The sequence below is a fragment of the Pavona decussata genome, unplaced genomic scaffold (genome assembly GCF_977016875.1).
Source record: "Pavona decussata unplaced genomic scaffold, jaPavDecu1.1 SCAFFOLD_258, whole genome shotgun sequence".
NCBI classification, from domain to species: Eukaryota; Metazoa; Cnidaria; class Anthozoa; order Scleractinia; family Agariciidae; genus Pavona; species Pavona decussata.
The window spans coordinates 170,940-188,910 of record NW_028145661.1 but is presented as its reverse complement, the minus strand read 5'-3'; the positions used below and the strand labels follow the sequence as shown (position 1 = coordinate 188,910).

The 17,971-nt window shown below is 36.7% G+C and overlaps 2 protein-coding genes across 2 annotated transcripts; both read right to left on the bottom strand.

Annotated features, from left to right (window-relative positions):
- Nucleotides 1-214: 214 nt before the first annotated feature.
- LOC146456301 (cytochrome c oxidase subunit 4 isoform 2, mitochondrial-like) lies at nucleotides 215-6,988 on the bottom strand. Its single transcript, XM_085093251.1, has 3 exons — nucleotides 6,726-6,988; nucleotides 3,593-3,724; nucleotides 215-472 (listed from the first exon to the last, which is right to left on the bottom strand). The coding sequence occupies exons 1-3, from the start codon at nucleotides 6,919-6,921 to the stop codon at nucleotides 363-365; spliced, it is 438 nt and encodes a 145-aa protein (XP_084949377.1). The 5' UTR covers nucleotides 6,922-6,988; the 3' UTR covers nucleotides 215-362.
- Nucleotides 6,989-8,207: 1,219 nt separating this feature from the next.
- LOC146456300 (uncharacterized protein C20orf96-like) lies at nucleotides 8,208-17,916 on the bottom strand. The gene is made up of 12 exons (XM_085093246.1): nucleotides 17,399-17,916; nucleotides 16,352-16,410; nucleotides 16,095-16,149; nucleotides 15,118-15,162; nucleotides 13,522-13,621; nucleotides 12,967-13,046; nucleotides 12,752-12,829; nucleotides 11,442-11,543; nucleotides 10,973-11,038; nucleotides 10,311-10,381; nucleotides 9,724-9,795; nucleotides 8,208-8,748 (listed from the first exon to the last, which is right to left on the bottom strand). Exons 1-12 carry the CDS (start codon nucleotides 17,882-17,884, stop codon nucleotides 8,688-8,690), a joined length of 1,275 nt encoding a protein of 424 aa, XP_084949372.1. The 5' UTR covers nucleotides 17,885-17,916; the 3' UTR covers nucleotides 8,208-8,687.
- Nucleotides 17,917-17,971: the final 55 nt, after the last annotated feature.

The following is a 17,971-nucleotide window of genomic DNA, read 5'->3' as shown; positions in this document are numbered from 1 at the left end:
CAAAAGAACTTCAACAATTTTTCTCTGTTTAAAGTCTTAAAATCATACTTTATCCAACTTGTTTGAACGCAGTAGGTTGTGTGTTATCGGTAACTGCTACGATGTGTAGGCTCAAGTCACAACTGACAGACTCTATTGATACAATCAGTGTTGGAGTATATAGTCTGAAAATAGCCTTGCATTAAAAACAAAAGAACAAATTAAATGACAACCATCATTCAAAGTTAGGTTTTATTGTTATTTACACAGAACTGGCACAGATAAACACAAATCCCAATCTTTGTAAAATTACGACACCATCAAGTGGGATTACAACAAAGTTGAACAAGAAATGAAACTTAAAACACAAATAAAACAATTTCTTAAGGCCTAGAACTTATGCCAGTGATGGGATTTGCTCTCAGTCGCTTGGCCTTTTTGACAGAATCTGCTTCCCACTCAGGGGTGAGGGTATGAGGCTTCTCTGGACCAACTAATAGGAGAAATACAAATATGTTTTCAGTGATCTTTCAGAGCTATGTCCAGAAATGCACGCAGTTACAAACTGAAATGGGTCTCTGCCATCAGATTCAACAAAAATGCAAAAAGTGATCTACACTGTAATCTGCTACGATGGCAGGGTCATGGGTTGAACAAATTTCTGTAATTTTGACTTATTTGATGTTATTTATAAAAACAAAATATGTCAAAATAACAGAAAAGAATCAAATTCACCCAAAGGTCCACAAATTATTTGCATGTATTTCTGGATACTATTCAATAATCTATTGGCATAGGACTCTTTGCACTGTATTGACTACAGGGCACACAAAAGGCACCAGAATTATCTATTGACAACATTCCAGCTGAAGAAATAAAAACTTGAGGAAATCCATGTAACAAATACCCCATCCCTCCTCTCCCAAAACTACAGCTACACTGGAATTGGATTATAAAGCCTATGCTATACCACAGAATTTTTCTTGCAACTTGCCTTGCAACTTTGTTGTAACAAAGGTTGCACAAAACATTGCCTGATGTGGCACACATGTATCTGAAATGGACATATATTGCAACATTTTTGTTGTCTCAACTGTTGTGAGAAGTAGAAGTTGATTCTACTGCAATCAAGACTGACTAAAAAAGAAATGTTTAAGGGACCTGTTAAATTTACAATGGAAGACTTGTTAAGCAGAAGCATATATTTATGTAAATTTAACCTTTTGCACAACTTCGCGTTATCACAAATTTTCAAAGCATGTGAACAGCAGTGAAATAGATCCAGACAAACAAAATGAAACTCTTGTTTGGAGAAAGCAAATAACGACTGAAACTTGACCAAGATTCAGCCTTCTAAACTAACACCGGTTTCGGTTCTTGAGCCTAAAACTTGCGTGAATATTGAAAAGAATTCTTACCCTGACCGCTTGCAATTTAACTGAAAAATCTGTGGAGGCATTTTAAAGATCTCTCGATTTATGCAAAGTAGGAACTTTTTCATTCACCTGCACTTTATTTTAACATTAGCTATCTTAAAATTGGAGACACCCATGGAGCTCAATACACATTTATAATATTTTTCTATGAGAAAAAAGACCTTTTAACAGAAAACACAAAGTGTCAATTTTTATTTTGCCAGAGACGTGGGTGAAAAATGCGACAATAAACAAAATCACCCCGTAAAAATTGATTCATTATTTACTTGAAAACGCTCTTACAGATTATTTTGTTTCTAATTTTGCCAACAAGTTTAAACTCCTAAAGTTTTGTCATAAAGTGTCTGGCTAGATTTCAAGATAATCTACAATGTTTAAAATGAGAGGCTATGTGATACCATTGCTATGGTAATAGTTGTTGCTTGCAAACCGATGAGAAAATTAACTTTGATCATATGTTGAAATGATGATGTAGTATGAAGGAGATCGAAGTTTATCTTCTATGCAAGGTTGTAATTTCAAAACTTCCACCCTAAGACCAGAAAAACTGCTGGGAGCCTCCTTAAGAAGTTGACTTGTTGTAAGTCTAAAATAAAAGGCAGTCTATGACTGCATGTGGCTACTGCTTAATTTTTGTACAATAGCGCAGTAAAAAAGCAATGTTGTATAAAATTCAGAGGGGTAAATGAACAGCTCTAGTCAGTGCCAAAATTGTGGAGCATAATTTGATAGGTTTGTCATATGGGCAAATTTGGTATGCACTGAAGGATTTCGGTTTGTTTACACTTTAATATGGTTTGGCTCTCCCATGGTTTACACAAGATCGCATAGTGAAGAAATTCCATGAATCAAGACACAGATAAACAGACAATAAGCTTTCTTAATTGAAAAATTTATTCAGACAGACCTGTGTTCATGCCTGAAGAGCAAATTTGTTCAATTTTCACCTCAAGTGAAGCTATAAAGGCGATCTTGGATTACAAGCGAACTGCGAGTTACTAAAGCACAATTTCGAATTTTTGGAAAATTTCACCGAAGCTATTTGAAATATGACAAATCGACCAATTTAACATAAAGCACGGTAAAATTCACGTTCAAACCTGTGGTATTTTGTATTAAAGTGGTTCCCAGGAGCACACAAAAATTTCCGAGAATGTCCACAGCTCACGTGACAATTTGCAGATGTTGTGTTTTGCCTTGACACAATCTCGAGCGGGTATTTCTTCGCTATGAACTCACTGATTTCCTCTTTTTAAGTAGCCAAGTGTTTCTTAGAAGTTGTTCTTTTGATTTACAGTATTGAAAACCTGTGTTTTTGTTTCAAGAACCACAAACTGCCACCATGAAAATCCATGCAAGAGAGAAGCGGCAGCCATTTTGAATTTGAAAATTATACAAGGATCTACGAATAACGCCGACTGAGATCTCATCAACCTGTCGTGGTGAACTCGACCCAACTTTGGGTAAATTCTGCAATTCCAAAAGCTTCCGATTTACGGACTTACGCACAACACGGTAACATAGTGGCTACTGACCTTCCCAGAAGGCAGTAGCCACAAAAACTGCAAGCCAAAATGCAAGAAAAATTGCCAAGCATAACAAAGACAATTGACAAAGCCATCTACTGCCAACAAACATTCATCAAAATAATCCCCAAAATATGTCCTGATCATGTGACAACAGTTACCAGCCTTTTTGTAATCAGTTGGAGGCATCTGGTACATCATCATCATCATCAGCATTACCTTGATTCAGCTGCAGTGAAAGCAGCTTCAAGCCTTGTCTGACCCTAAATTCCAACTTTGTGACCGCAAGAACATTTAATGTTTTGACAACGCTATAGTTCCTATTTCATTTTAATGGAAGCACACCTTACATATGCATAGCAAAGGCACCTTGAGCCCACTTCTCAAAAACGCTGATAACTTATTAGGACTGTTGAGTATTTCTGTCATTTTTTTACCCATTGTTACAAACCAAAAACTAAAATGTACCTTTCAAATATCAGTAACACTCAAAACCCTATTTACATGTACATGTAGGAGCACTGGATCCATGAAATAGTTTTCTGGCTCAGCAAGTTACTAATTCCCCACCCCCCCCCCCCCCCCCTAAGTCCCTTTTCACACATCAAGGAGCACAAACCAAAATAATAATAATAATACTAATATACTTACTATACTTCCTGAGGAAAGCAAAAAGAACCACTGACATAGCCAGCATACCAGAGATCAATCCAACCAGCTTCTTTGTGTATGGTTCTTGCATTTTAGACTCTGGTATAGTCTTTTCAAATTGAGCTCTGTACACTTGTAAAAGAAATGAAAACAAGTTACATTCATAAAAATATTTAGAAACAGCACAAATAACTAGCAACACCACAAAGTCAGAAGTCATGTCAAGAGAGACATGATTTAAAATTTGTGTACACTTTGAAGTATTCTGGCTTGTAAAATGTTAGAGAATTAAAGGCAAAAACAAATGGGGTTAGCTTTACACACAGCCCTGTACATTAATCATCTCGTATTCATAGTCGCATTCAAACCAGAAGCTAAAGGTCTCTACTGAATTGAAGGATAATGAAGCAATTCAAGGGTCCTTCTGCAAGGCCGGAGAGCATGATGTTTGTATTGTTTTCAACCTTTTGCTTTGTTTTCAGTCTTTTAGTTCTTTTGTTTTATGTCATCTGCTTACAGTTTTATGTCATCTGTACTCCAGTACTCACAGAATCTACTCAATTCATAAGTTATGTCAATCTGTATCAATACTTATTATATGGCTGGCTCTGCGAGCGGGCAAGATGAGTCAAATCCTGCCCTGTGATTGGCTTCCCGAGCGGGCAAGATGGAGCTATCTTGCCCGCTCGGGATTACCCGTTGCCCGTCGGCTTGGCATCGAAAGTTTAATCCCAACAACAATGCAATCTTTTCTTTGATTTTCTCCTTGTGTTTGGGGAAAACGCTCACTAAAAATTCGGTTAACTTTCTCAACATTTACCTAAAGGAAAGGAAAGAGAATGGAATCGTCCTGGTGTAGTGAAAATTTTGTTTCAGCTACAATGAATGTGAGTTGAATCGGTGAGTTGCTCTGCGTGTAGTATTTTAGATAGAGTTGATTTTGTAAAACTTATTGTCTCAAGTCGAGTGCCAAATTGATAAGTTCTCTAGGTTTGAAATGACTGTATTTAAACCATAGCGTAGTGGAAGTTGCGTTAAGTGTTTAGAACAGTTCAGAGAAGTATTTTTTTCAAGTTCGCCGAAGAAGCTCACGTTTTTAATTTAGCCGCGTCTTACTTGTTGTAAACAACAAAACCTTGTCAAAGTTTCGCCCAGTTTTCTGATTCACCCGTTTTTTTTTTTTTTTTTTTTTGGCTCATGTTTGCATATAATCTCAAAATCTATTGTTTCATTCAAGAATTAATGATTGGAAGCCGAAAACTGTGTAAAAATGTTTATTATTTACGCCACCGCGCGATCGGCTGAAAATGGCGAGTTTGCCAGATTCTATTGAAATCTTCCCACTCTTGCGAAAATCTAAAGTTTTCGCTTCAATAATTGTATACTCCCTTTAAGCCATTATTAAGTTAGGGCCCTAAGATAATTTAGGATTCCTTGTTTTCCATGATTACATGCTAATCCAAAAATGCACTGAAAATAAATCTTGCACCGGCCGGCTATGAAGAATTTCTTTCCGAGTAGAGCAGTTTCAGGTCCTGTTTTGTTTTGTTGTTGTAGTTTTAACTTGAAGGTAAAGCCATATAATAAATCCTTTATTGACCAAGCTTGTTCCGTCAAGATGGCTGAATATTGTCCTCGCTCTTTTTTTTTGCGTTTTTATGGACCTCGACTTCATCTCGGTCCACAAAAATGCAAAAAAAGAACTTGGCCAATATCCAGCCATCTTGACCTCACGCTTGGTCAATAACGCATATATACATACAGACATAAGCTAAGCTTACATTTTACAGTCGACTCCTGATAACTCGAACCTTTAACCCTTTCACCGCTAAAGGCGACTAATGTCGCCATTTTAGAGGCTACCACTTTCAAGATTGGCCACGTTCTCAAATCCAGAAATCTGGTTATTATGGTCTACTAATAGTGTTAATTAGTAAGTGTTTTAGGCTTTAAGAGCAAATAAACTGAGTTTATCTTCCGTTTGCCGTTCCATATCAACATTTATTTTCAAGCAAAACCAAAAATGCCCGTTTTCTGCTGCATTGACAAAGCTGAAAAACACACATCATTGCTTCCAATTTTTTAATTCAAAATGTCATTTTAAAACCAAAATTCCTTCATGGCAGCAAACCTTAATCTCATGACTAAGCATTTATCTCCAATTTTGCCCTTCACGCGTACAGCTGTTCGAACATCAGCCATTTGATTCGAGCCACTTTTCAAAGCCCATGATTTCCCCTTTGCCGTACGAGTTGCATGCTGGGTAATTTCGATACAACGACGAAATGGAGGTCCCGCCATCTTAATTCAGTAGTTTCGAGCCGCCCGGTCCTACTGGCAAAATATCGCACACATCGTTTTCTTTGCAAGTCAAATCTCCCCCAAATTGCCTAGGCAGGTCCGAGAATCCACCCACAGAACGGCCAGAGAGACAACTTCACTTGTGAGCCACCATGACTCAATACGAACACTTTTGGCGTCCCAGTCGCTATGAAATCATCTCTCACCTCTGGATTCTTTCAGAGGATTGCCTCTACTCTCCATTCCAGCTTTATGATGCCAGCCTGAGAGCTTCTGCAGTGGAAAATGGCCCGAAAGTACACTTATAAACCGACAACTTACCGATTAGAATGTGTTTGTGCTCGCAAGCAAAACAACAACGGTTCAAATAGGTGACGGCACAAAAAAACTTGAGTCCTCGTTATTGCAGAGCAGCGAACATTTTAAAGGAGATCTTCATATAGGACAGCTAAATCCGTTTTGGTCATCTACATCGAGATAATTGTCCAGAGGGTCCAAGAAATTTGGCAGTGAAAGGGTTAAGGGAAATTGAAAAAGGTTCGAGTTATCCGGAGTTCGAGTTATGGAGGGTAAAATTATATAGAAAATGACCTGAAAGGTAAGGAAAATTGGTTCGAGTTAGCGGGAGGTGCGAGTTTGGGAGGGTTCCACTTCGAGTTATCGGGAGTCGACTGTATTAAGCTCCCTTTCCAGGGATCAATATTGTACCAGTAATCACCCCCAGTTTAACGCTAATTTAATCTTTGAGTCGTTTCTTCAGGAATGCGATTTACAAATTACAGTCAATTCCAGACCTTAGATCATGCAAATGCGAAATGCTAACGTAACTTACACTCTACTTTTTCCTCCTTGGTAAGCTCGCCCCAAGGCCCCTTCTCCTTCGCTTGAAGCGCTTCTAATTCGGTTGCGTAACTTGGTCTGGTAGTGGGAACTGGTCTATAAAGACACGCAGCCGACGTCCGAATTTCCCTACAAGCAAATCTAGAGTAAATTCGAGGTAAAGCACCCATTCGCAGTAGACCCGCCATGATGCAAATCACAAGCACCAAACTCCAACAATATGGCCGACGAGAACTTGAGAATAAGACGCGTGGAGAATTGTGGGTAATATCGTGCTTTACTTCATGTAAGAACAAACTACGCGTAACAGCTCCCCTGAACTGACGAGATGCCAAAACTCAAATCTCGCGTCACTTGAGGCATGATGACCTTTGAGTGCAAGCAGCCTTCGAGAATTTAAACGCTTTATAAGACTCTGTATGGGAAATAAAATACTGTCGATTATGAAGTTCAAAAAACGCTAAATTTAACTTTCATTCAATAAAACGAATAAAACTGTCAAGCTCGCATCACTAGAGAGCGTGTAAATTATAGTTCTAAAGGAAATACATCATTCTACGACTATAAAAAATTCGGTTCCTTTGGCAACTCACTCTTTTCCAGTCCCCTCCAACCTGATTTCAATGTTTTAGTGATTTTCAGCTTGAAAAACATTTAACAAGGCCACGAACTTGACCTAACATATTTATGCGCTTGCTGGATCATGCAGATGAGGCACCATTGGCAAATATCAAAATAAAACGCCAAAGGTGGCCAGCAAAGCCTTAAGTATCAGGGAGGACTGGAACCCAGTATGTTGCCATGGTAACAAAACTGGTAAGCTCATATTGTGGAGCGCATCTAGTACAATGTCAATGCATGGAATCAAGCATTTCTGATACAAATTGGCTGAGATATCTTTTTTCATAATATTTGATCAAAATGTGGTTGAGTTTATGACATCATCACTTGGCTAATTGCCTATTTAAAAAAACTTGAATATCTCTGGAACAAAGAGATATTTGAAAATAGTAAACAGCATTATTCTTCTCATACAGACTACTTGTTTATGTTTTAAAATGGTGGCCGCTAAGCCAATAAAATCCCTGGAACTACATAATGACCCCATTATTAATGAATTTATTTATAAGTCAAGGATATATACAGGCAAAAACTAACAAAAGAAGAGTCCTACATTTCGGCGACATCTTGGCACCATTGTCAAGGGAAACTAAAATTAAATACGCGATTGCAAAAGTAACGGAGAGTTCAGAGTCACTGCCTGTATATGTTTAACTAAATCATTGTTAATTATAAGTCAAAGATATGTGGTTAAAACCCATCGGTTCGAAACAAAATGTTGAATTTGTGTCCTACAAACATTAACACAAAGCTGGTCATTTTTACTGGCTCTCGTTTTATTGCGTTATTTTTATGTTCACACACTTAAAGTGTAACAGTCTTTTTGCATTTTAAACACATATTTACAAAGGCATGGAAATAAACAAAATTTTAATTCATACCTGAATAACACAAATAACAGCTACTAAAAACTCAAAGTATTGACAATAACTAAGATTAATAATCATATGTTGAAAGGTATGCAACATGTAAGGATTTTTCTGCAGAACATTATTAAAATGAGACTTAAATACCTCAATTGCCCATCATCACCAAAAGACATGTTATTGGTTAAATGTGTGAGCCAGTCAAAACTTCACAGACTAATAAAAGTAATACAACCAAGAAAAAGCAGACTGCCACAGTGTGTTGTACATTACCAACAATAAACTTAAATCAGTTCATAAATACAAAGTTCGATTTCTCTTGAGCACTTTTATTAACAACATCCGTCAGCTAAGTTTTTTTTTTCTTAAATCAGACTGGCTTCTGTACACATTTACACTTCATTCTTTACACGCACGTTCTTTCAGTTAGCAGCAGATTGCGGCAGAGTCTCATGGCAGTCACATTTTTATATTGGAAGCCATTGATGTGTAGGTATATCGAGATGAAGTTCCATGTCTGGGGTACACCTACAAAACACAGTAAAACAACATTGTCCGAGAAATAACACTTTGTTGATTAGGATGAGAGACAGGTGTTGAGGTATGCCTTGTGACTTACAAAAGTAACACTGAATATAAGCATCTACTTGTCACTTACTTGTGCTACTTTCATTAATTTAAGCTTAATTAACCAGAGGTAGAGGATTTTGCTATGATTTGGTCAAAACTGCACAAATTTTTGACAAAGTGCCTTGCTCTTAGTACACCAAGAAGAAAATATCAAGTGCTGTCTTGAGAGAAAAACAAGCCCTAAAAAGCCTAAAAACGTGGGTGAGAGCTCCGCCACCAAGGAAGACTAGAGATGGTTTAAACAGAACGCATTCTTCAGTAATCTTGTTTTAAGAGAAAGAGGCATCCAAGTAAAAATATAAACCGAAGCTTTCTGTATGAAATAATGATACTGCAAAATTCAGCAGTGCGCTAAAGTTTTGCAGAAAAATGCAGACTCAATTTGTTGCAAATATTGCAAAAAAAAAAAAATAAGAAAAACTGTTTTTTATGCCAAAAAGTATGTTAAAATTTACATAACCGGAGAGTGTTTTCTACATTTCCCTCATTTCCCCAAATGTCTGGAACAAAATTAAGTTTTTTTGTTAATATCCCCAAAGAATAAAAAAAAACTAATTTTATAATAAAAATCAGTAACAGGACATTAAACAAGATGTAACCAAACAGAAAAAAGGCAGCTCTGTACTGAATACCACGCAAAACAAATAAAAACTGCGACTTTGTTTTGCACCTTTTCAGCAAAAGGTAGTTGGTCACAGCCACACCGTTGGACTTTCATTGGACTTTCCTGGAGCCTAGATGGGGAAATCCGAGGATCTGGCTACCAACTGTGCTTATGAAGTTCAAACGCAATTACTTTACCCCAATTAGAAAGACATAAGAAAACTGCTACAATGCGCACAGATTGTCTTTATGTTTTGTAGGCTTACTTACTTCTCTCGTTTTCCAAACACTTCAGGGAAAATCTGAGCCTGTGTATCCAGGGCTTCACTATCTAATATTTTTCTGTTGTAGAAGAGAGATTCTTTGTCAGCCATAAAAAATTTGCATGTTTGCCATTCAATAAAGATATGAATAAAATCATAGGATCAGTAAGCAATGATTAATGACTGACAGTAGGACTTGCATATACTAATTGGGTGGAGTGGGTTGGGATCATGCAGTACAGGGTTTGGGAGGGGTGGGACAGATAACTAAGTTTCCGTTAGTGCACTATTTAGCATCATTGTGATCATACATTATATATATAATCATGTTATATAATGATGTGCTATTTGATTAAAGGCTTCCAACATTTTAGCAATACTGCCTTCAACAGGATGAGACAGGCAAACTAATCCTACCACAAAGGACTGTAATTGCTGGGTAAATTGACTACAAATTTCTACCAAAGAAAAGTATCACAAATTTTACTCGGGACAACATCCCTTGATGATGTTGATGATTCTACATAAGGAATTCTTACTCAATCAACAGTCGTGCAATATTACAGGAAGGATTGCGTGAAAAAGTCCCCTTACCTGATATCAGCTTCTAATTGAGCATTATTAGCTTCTAACAATTTTACTTCATTCCGATGGATTTCAACTTCCTATGAGAAAACAGCATTTTCAACCATAATTATAGTCATTTTATACCTGGCCCCTGCTTTCCAGGACATTTTGTGTTTATTTATAGACTTATCTGAGGCATGACATTTAGCAGTACCTTCAAATCTGGGGGAGAGGGGGGGGGGGGTACTCCCTTAAAGGAATATGGTTTGAAAATGGGGAAAAATTTGTCCATTTTGGTCTGAAGACTAAAAACAGCTATAAAGTTTACACACCAGGTGACCAGGCCAGAAAACAGGTGGTGACGTAGGGTCAGCGTTTTGAGAATTAAAGGTGGTGCCTCCTAATACAGAGATATCCTTGTGCAGTTTATGACTATGTGGGAATAGCAGCGGATTTTCACAGGGGCTGTTGGAATCCAATTTAAAGAAAATTGTGGGTAACCACGCATTTTCAGAGATAAGCAAGCCACAATAATTTTAAAATGCTTTAAAATATAGATTAATGTAATATGCTATTTTTTGTCCAAATTGAAAATTGGATAGTTCCCCAAATTTTCATTCTGGATCCCTCAGCCCTTGCTAAGATCTGCTTTTTCTGCAAAGTCATAAACCATGTAAAAATACACTTACCTTCTTCATTATCATATTTTGCAAAGCCATCTCTTTAATATCATCCCCCATGGCATTTATTGTATCCTAAAGTATTTAAAAAGTTTTGACAATCAATATTAAAATCCTTCTTAAACAGAAGATGCTGGCTTCTGCAGTTGAGTACCCCAACACTGAGCCATACTCCCACTGCTGGTTACAAGGAGTGGAAATTATATCACAACTACATATGATTTGACAGTCTTCCATGAGCAAAACCCATCTAAACATCTAACCCAGCCTCTATGGCAGCCATTTCCATCTTCATTGTCTTTCCTCATTGAACTACATGTATCAGGTTTTTCCATTGAACTGAATAACTTAAAGCATTCTTACTATAAATGATATAATTTCTTGCATCTTTACAATCTTGTTCTCAGAGGAAGGAAGAGACAAACTGATGACAGATTGATGCTTATTTTACTCTTATCACCCAGGTTTCCCTGCCTACCTCCGTTACTTGTGTTGTAATTTCCCGCTGGACTGTTTTCCTCTGTTGACTAAATTTGTCTCTTTCAGCATCAACTACAGCTCGTAACTCCTCCAGTTCCTCCTATATATACAACCAAAGGAAGCTTGGCTATTAACTCCCACCCACTGTGATAATTTACTATTTCCTTTTGGTTGGTATTAAATATTGATTCTAACCCTTTACATGTAACCCCTAATAACAAAGAAAAAATGTTCCTATCTTGTCCCCATACTTTTCTTATAAATTAAAGTAGTGAGGAGAAGTTATTAAAATATCAAGAAAATTCATCTTGGGTGGTCATATGCTTAATTCTCGTGACCTCAGGGGTTGAATAAGAATTGATATTACAAGGAGAAATTTGATGCTGATCACTGTTAGGGCTTAATGTGGCTTACTACAGTTTTAATGGAGTATAAGGGCACAACTTTTAACTCTTTTAAAAAAGGTTCCAAGCTGTTTTTCCCTTCACTATTTACTGTTTGCTTAAGTCTTTTACGATTTTTTGTGAAATTTGAACAATTAAACGTCAACAAATAGCCAAAATGAGCGACCGAGTATCCAATGAGAGACTGGGCACTAGTAGGTTAAGTCACGTTTTTCTCAAATTCTACCCGTATGACCCCACCTGAAAATTTCAGGAATAAAAAATTGGGTCTGATTTAACATTCATGCAAAGTAAAATAAAAATCTGTAAGACAGTTTTTGTGCAAACTAAGAGGATGCGAAATCAAAAATAGCTCAAAATCTGTCTTACAAGATTTTTCAAAAATTTTGGCTCCAAACGTGATTCACCCGAACAAATCAACCGTGAAAATTTCATCATAAGTTGTACGGTAAGTTTTCGAGCAATCCTCGATCAAAGACAGGTTTTTACAACCTCAGACGAGAATTGAATTGGGCATGCCCTTTATTTAAGCGCGCGCTCATGTAACGCCATGTATCGCGTGCGAGAAAGGTACCGTAAATTAGAGCTCTTTTACCGAATGTTTATCAAACTTTTTTTGCCATATTTTTTTGGCCCTTTAGGCTTGATTACATGTTTGAACGGAGTTTTGAAATTATCGCTACATATACCAAAGAGATTTGACGCCTTTCAAGTGCTGAAGTGGTTTTTGTTACTTCTTGAGGTTACTTGCGTCATTTTTGCACGCGCGACAAATACTGACGTGTGGCAGGCTATCATAGCGCGCGCTACTAAGTCTCGGAAAAACTGTAGTAAGCCACCTTAAAGGCCTACGAATAGAGAGAGGTCCAGTAAAGGCAGTTACTTTCTTAAGAAAGGGTCTTACCTTAAATGTTGCCTCTAATATTTCCCGTTGTCTCTTCAGTTTTGCTATTTGAAGTGCTTTGGCTGGGTACTCTTTGTCCTGTCAATACACATGTGCTTGGTTTAGCATCATTATATGGTCCCTTCTGATTATCTACATGGATCAGTCAATCTTCTTTTAACACTTATAGCAAAGACTTTATTAGAAATAAACTCTACATAATTTACTACACTGACCTTATAGTTCAATAAAATATTCATTTCCTCATTTTTCTGAATCAGCCTCTTATCCATGGCATTCAACTGGAGCTGCAACTCTTCACAAATAACAAACAAGTTCAGCAACTGAACCAACTGACATTTTTTAACCGTGTTTTTAAAATATAAAAATGTGCTTAATAGTGGCAATACTTTCTACCATCCTGTGCATGTACCAATGCTAAAGGGTGGTACGAAAAACCTCCCGCCCCCGTCCCCAGCTTATTGCAATGTTGTACCTGTGTCTCCAGAATGCTTCTTACTTTGGATGGATGCAGAGGCAGGGTACATGACTAATACCTAAACCTACCAAGGATGGATTGGATATATATGAGATAATAAATGGAACTATTGCTAGATAGATCTTGCTGATTTCACTGTGCAAGAAAAACCAGAAAACAATTTAATAGTGGCTATTTCTTGGGCCTGGTATAACGCCTTATATACCAAATAGTGGCCACTAAACCTACCAAAACTCTGGAATTCCATTATCAAATGATCACATTGTAATATTATTATTGGAAATCCCATTACCTGCAATTTCTTTATCAACCAATGTTCTTGTTTCCTCCAGTCTTTTCTTTGTGATGACAAGATCCTCATTAAATTTTCTATTTAAAGTTGACATGGCACCCTGAGGATAAATCAAATCTTCTTTTTGGCCTTGTCTTCACTGTTTGTAACTTTCACATTTTACATGTTAAATTATATTAAAATCATCATAAAGCGACTGCAGGCCAGAGAAAGTTGGTCAAATAGAGAGCTGATCTATTGAGATATCAAATGAATGGGAATCATCACTGACTCAAGCATGCATGCACTGACTCACGGCAAAAGGAAGATGTCAAAGGTTACCGCGCCGTACTTACATCTCAACCTTCAAAACCAGAGATTTTGATCAGAAAGTTTCATTTGCAAAGCATTGCGATTTCGCCTTCAAACGCATTGAGCTTGTATGTATAAAATACCAACGAAACAATTTGAAAACCAAATCAACGCGAACTTGCAAGTGAAACATAAGACATCCTCAATGTGTTCAAGAAAGTGTAACGCAATGGCTTCATAAAAAAAAAACTATGAAAGATCCAACTTATCATGTTTATTACATTTTCGTTTTATTTACATTTACACGAAGATGCTTTATAAGGTTCTGCAGATTTATTAGCCATTAGCTCCGATAACCCAATGTGCCACTTCCAAATAAATGCGCAATGAGAGATTTATTAACAAGTTCGCTAGTCTTCTTCGCAGCCGTCGTTCGCTTACACTGACACTCAACTTGATATTCTCGCGAAACTCTCATGAAAAAGTCAAGCCTTAGTAAACGTACTTGCAGTTTTTTTACCCTCTCCCGAGACGAGTACCTCGTCTCTCGAGACGAGACTCCCATCTCTCGAGACGAGAATCGTGTCTCGCGAGATGAGACTCTCGTCTCTTGAGACGAGAATCCCGTCTCGCGAGAGGGTGGTAACTTACTTTTGAGCGGTACTGTACCTAGGTGGCAACAAGGCAAGCGCTTGACAGACATTTAAAAATTTACAAAAGCATGGTTTTGATAAATAGCATGTACACATGAACTAACAGGAAGCCAGGGGGATCGTGTTGTAACCAGACTAAATTACCTAAATTACTGGCAAATGCCCAATACTGGCTCAGTGTTATGCAGTCAATGGTTACGTATTGTACAGTCACTGGCCTGATATAGTACAGTCACCGAGTCACTGGCTAAATGTTGTACAGTCACTGGATACATATAATTTGTACAGTAACTGGCCCAATATAGTACAGTCACAGAGTCACTGGCTAAATGTTGTACCGTCAATGGTTATATATTGTCTGTGTACACCATATGTTGCATTTTCAAATATAGTTGAGCCTTCCAAAGTGGAAGACCACTAGGACCAAACATCCACACCCAGGCAATTGTCCACTTATGACAAGTTAAAAATCTGAAAGTAACCAGAGAAACAAAAGTGCACTGTTTTATTATAATTAAAAATAACAATTAACTTACTGTAGGTTGTTTATAAAGATGTAAAGTTAAATAATACTGTACTTGCAAATTATTCACATACTATCAATCTAAAATTCAATTTATATTATTTTAGAGTACTTGAAAATTGTACATACCCTAAATCTTTCATATTTCTGTAGCAACGTTTTTACATCTCCATGCTGCAAAAATATCAAACCAAACTGTATTGAGAAAAAACTACACAATGGGAATTATATTCATCAAAACGAGGCCCTCAAAGATAGACAAAAAACAATTCCTGGGAATGCAAGCTTGTAGATAATAAAATTTATAATCAGTGGATAAGTACGGATTTCTCTAATAGATTATTAATTATCAGACACTGAAATGCATGAGTTGAAATTTTTATTTATATGGCAGTTTTAGATAGATAGCAGTTTATTGTGAAAATACGCTTAGCTTTTGTGAGACCAGCAAGCTTAAGGCTCACCAGCTAGTTTACAGGACAGTGAGGTATTTCACACCAATTGATTAAAATAACTAACACAAATTTAAAAAAAAACATCAAATGGCATACTAGGTAAAATTTAAATTTTTAATACAAATTAATCATCATACGTAAAACAAAAATTACAATAAAGAAATAAATGGATATAAAAAACTACAATAATTCGTATTGTGTGAAAAGCTCACTCAATCATAGTAGACCTGCCAGATCTAGTGTTCTGATACTGTTTTTAAAAGCCTTGTAAGTTTGAACTGTTCTGCTTGAGTCAGGTAATGAGTTCCAGAGTTTTGGTGCCGCAAACCTCCACGATTTAAGGCCATAAGTTGTAGTGCTGGCCTTTGGTCGCTTTAAAATGTCATTTCCTCTTAGATTGTATTTATTATTTCTAAGACCGATCAGTTCTTTTATGCATTTTGGTGCATGTTCATTGTTAATTGGATTGAAAACTGTGCAAACTATTTTTGCGAAGCGTTGATTCTCAAGTGATGGTAAACCTATTTTGTCGAGTAGTTCGGAGTAGGCCTTTGTTTTTCGTTAAAGACAAAACGGAGGGCACGCTCATTAACTTTTTCTAGCTTATTTGAATAATAAATCAACAAAAAGCTGTCATGTTTCACAACTTACAATGTCATTTTCTGATGATTCCATGTGTTCAGTAACTCTCATGTTTTCCAGGAGGCTAGTTGAAGTTAGAGCTAAGGAATGGCTGAAACTAACTTCATAAAATTAACTACAAAAACTCTCAAATTGAACTACCCATGAAGTTTAGTAACAAAAAATTGTTAACCATTTAGAGATTGAAGCTATTACAGTATTTTTACAGTGACGAGTTCCTGTGATCTCCTCACCTTCATATTTAAGTTATTTCACCAAAAGGATACAGTTCTTTCTTTCTGTTCTCGTATTCTGCTATGGACTTCTGTCTTGTTCTAATCTGAATCTGACACAAGAAATTGAAGCCATTTTTACTATTTAACAGGTTGATTTGGACTAGGTCTGCTTAAGACTGGCTTAGTGTCTAGTGTGAACTTATACACATACAGTCAAACCCTGTTATAACGGACACCATTGGGACCAGAAAAAGGGTCCGTAAATACAGTGTCTTTATTAAGCAGGTTAACTTTAAGGAAAATGTATGGAGCAGGAAAAAAAAAACAAGTGTCCGTATTAAGCGGTGTCTGTAAAGCAGGGTTTCATTGTATTATTATTATTATTATTATTATTATTATTATTATTATTATTATTATTATTATTATTATTATTATTATTATTATTATTATTATTATTATTAGACAGTATTATTCACTGAATAACACCATGGTGATGCCCTGGTTAAATATTTAAAACATTCTTCATTCTACATTGTACAAATATCATTTTTTTTATCCTGTTGAGCTAAACTTGCTTTTGTTCTCAAACTTCTTCTAAGAGGATTGACAGGTAACCATTGTTTAATCTAGACTTTGAGCAAGCTTCCGTGTTTTTAAAAGATAATTTATTTGTAAACTATATTGTATATCTTGTTCGTGTCTTACTCTGCCCTCTTCGATTAGCTTTTGCTAGCCACCATCCAGTGTACATGTAATTAGTAAAAGAAGTTGCATTTCTCTGTATTTATACATTTAATTTAATCTTTCTTACTTTCTTTCTTAAACAATATCACTTGCTATCTCTATGATTAATTAGTTTGCAGTTTGTTTATTTATTATTATTATTATTATTATTATTATTATTATTATTATTATTACTTTTAGTTATTAGTGCAGTCCTGTACATTCAGCATTGAATTTGGAATTATATGGTAGATAAATAAATAAATAAACAGCATCCAAAGTAGCCACCTAGTAGTAAAAGTGTATATAAATATGTAGCTCCATAGGCATTTAAACATATATTGATGTACATGTAGGGAAACTCTACCACTGTACCTTTAATACCGACAAAAGATTCTGCCTCCTTTTCTCTTCAGCATCATCAACTGGCGCTGCTTTCTTAGTCCAAGGATGATTACACACTGTTGAACAAGCTGTACTAGTGGCCGCACTGAACGGTCGAGGTACTATCTTTGTAGCTTCTTCCCTGGAAAATCCAGGACCACTTCCAACTGACATTGCAGTTACCCCAGAAACTGGGCGACTAGGGCTTTTCTTTTTACCTAGAGATTCCTTCGGAACTCTTGAGAAAGTCGTTCGTTGCCATGGTTTATAATTGTAGTCGCCGAAATTAACAGCAATTTTACCTTCCAAAGTTCTGAGAAGAGGGTCATTTTTGAATTGGTCTTTTGTGTTGAGTCGTTGAGCTGCTTGTTTACCCCATCCACGAGAGCTGGAAAGTCCATGTTGTTCAGTTCTTTGGTGGCTGCTTGTTGTTGAGCGATCAGAACGATACGATAGGAAACCGCCTTCAGTCGCCATGTTTACGGTGTAATCTGAGATACTGGTATTTTACGAGTGTTTTATATAGCGTACCAACCGCACTCCGCTCTTTCGTCGCTCGTCCAA

Excerpts from the sequence above, each read along its gene's own strand:
- LOC146456301 (XM_085093251.1), bottom strand. The coding sequence starts at position 6,921 with ATGGCGGGTCTACTGCGAATGGGTGCTTTACCTCGAATTTACTCTAGA. Across the intron at positions 3,725-6,725 it reads CAAGGAGGAAAAAGTAGAGT|TGTACAGAGCTCAATTTGAA; the intron begins GTAAGTTACGTT and ends TTCTTTTACAAG. Across the intron at positions 473-3,592 it reads TGCTTTCCTCAGGAAGTATA|TTGGTCCAGAGAAGCCTCAT; the intron begins GTAAGTATATTA and ends TTCTCCTATTAG.
- LOC146456300 (XM_085093246.1), bottom strand. The coding sequence starts at position 17,884 with ATGGCGACTGAAGGCGGTTTCCTATCGTATCGTTCTGATCGCTCAACA. Across the intron at positions 11,039-11,441 it reads TTACAACACAAGTAACGGAG|GATACAATAAATGCCATGGG; the intron begins GTAGGCAGGGAA and ends TAAATACTTTAG. Across the intron at positions 9,796-10,310 it reads CAATTAGAAGCTGATATCAG|AAAAATATTAGATAGTGAAG; the intron begins GTAAGGGGACTT and ends CTTCTACAACAG.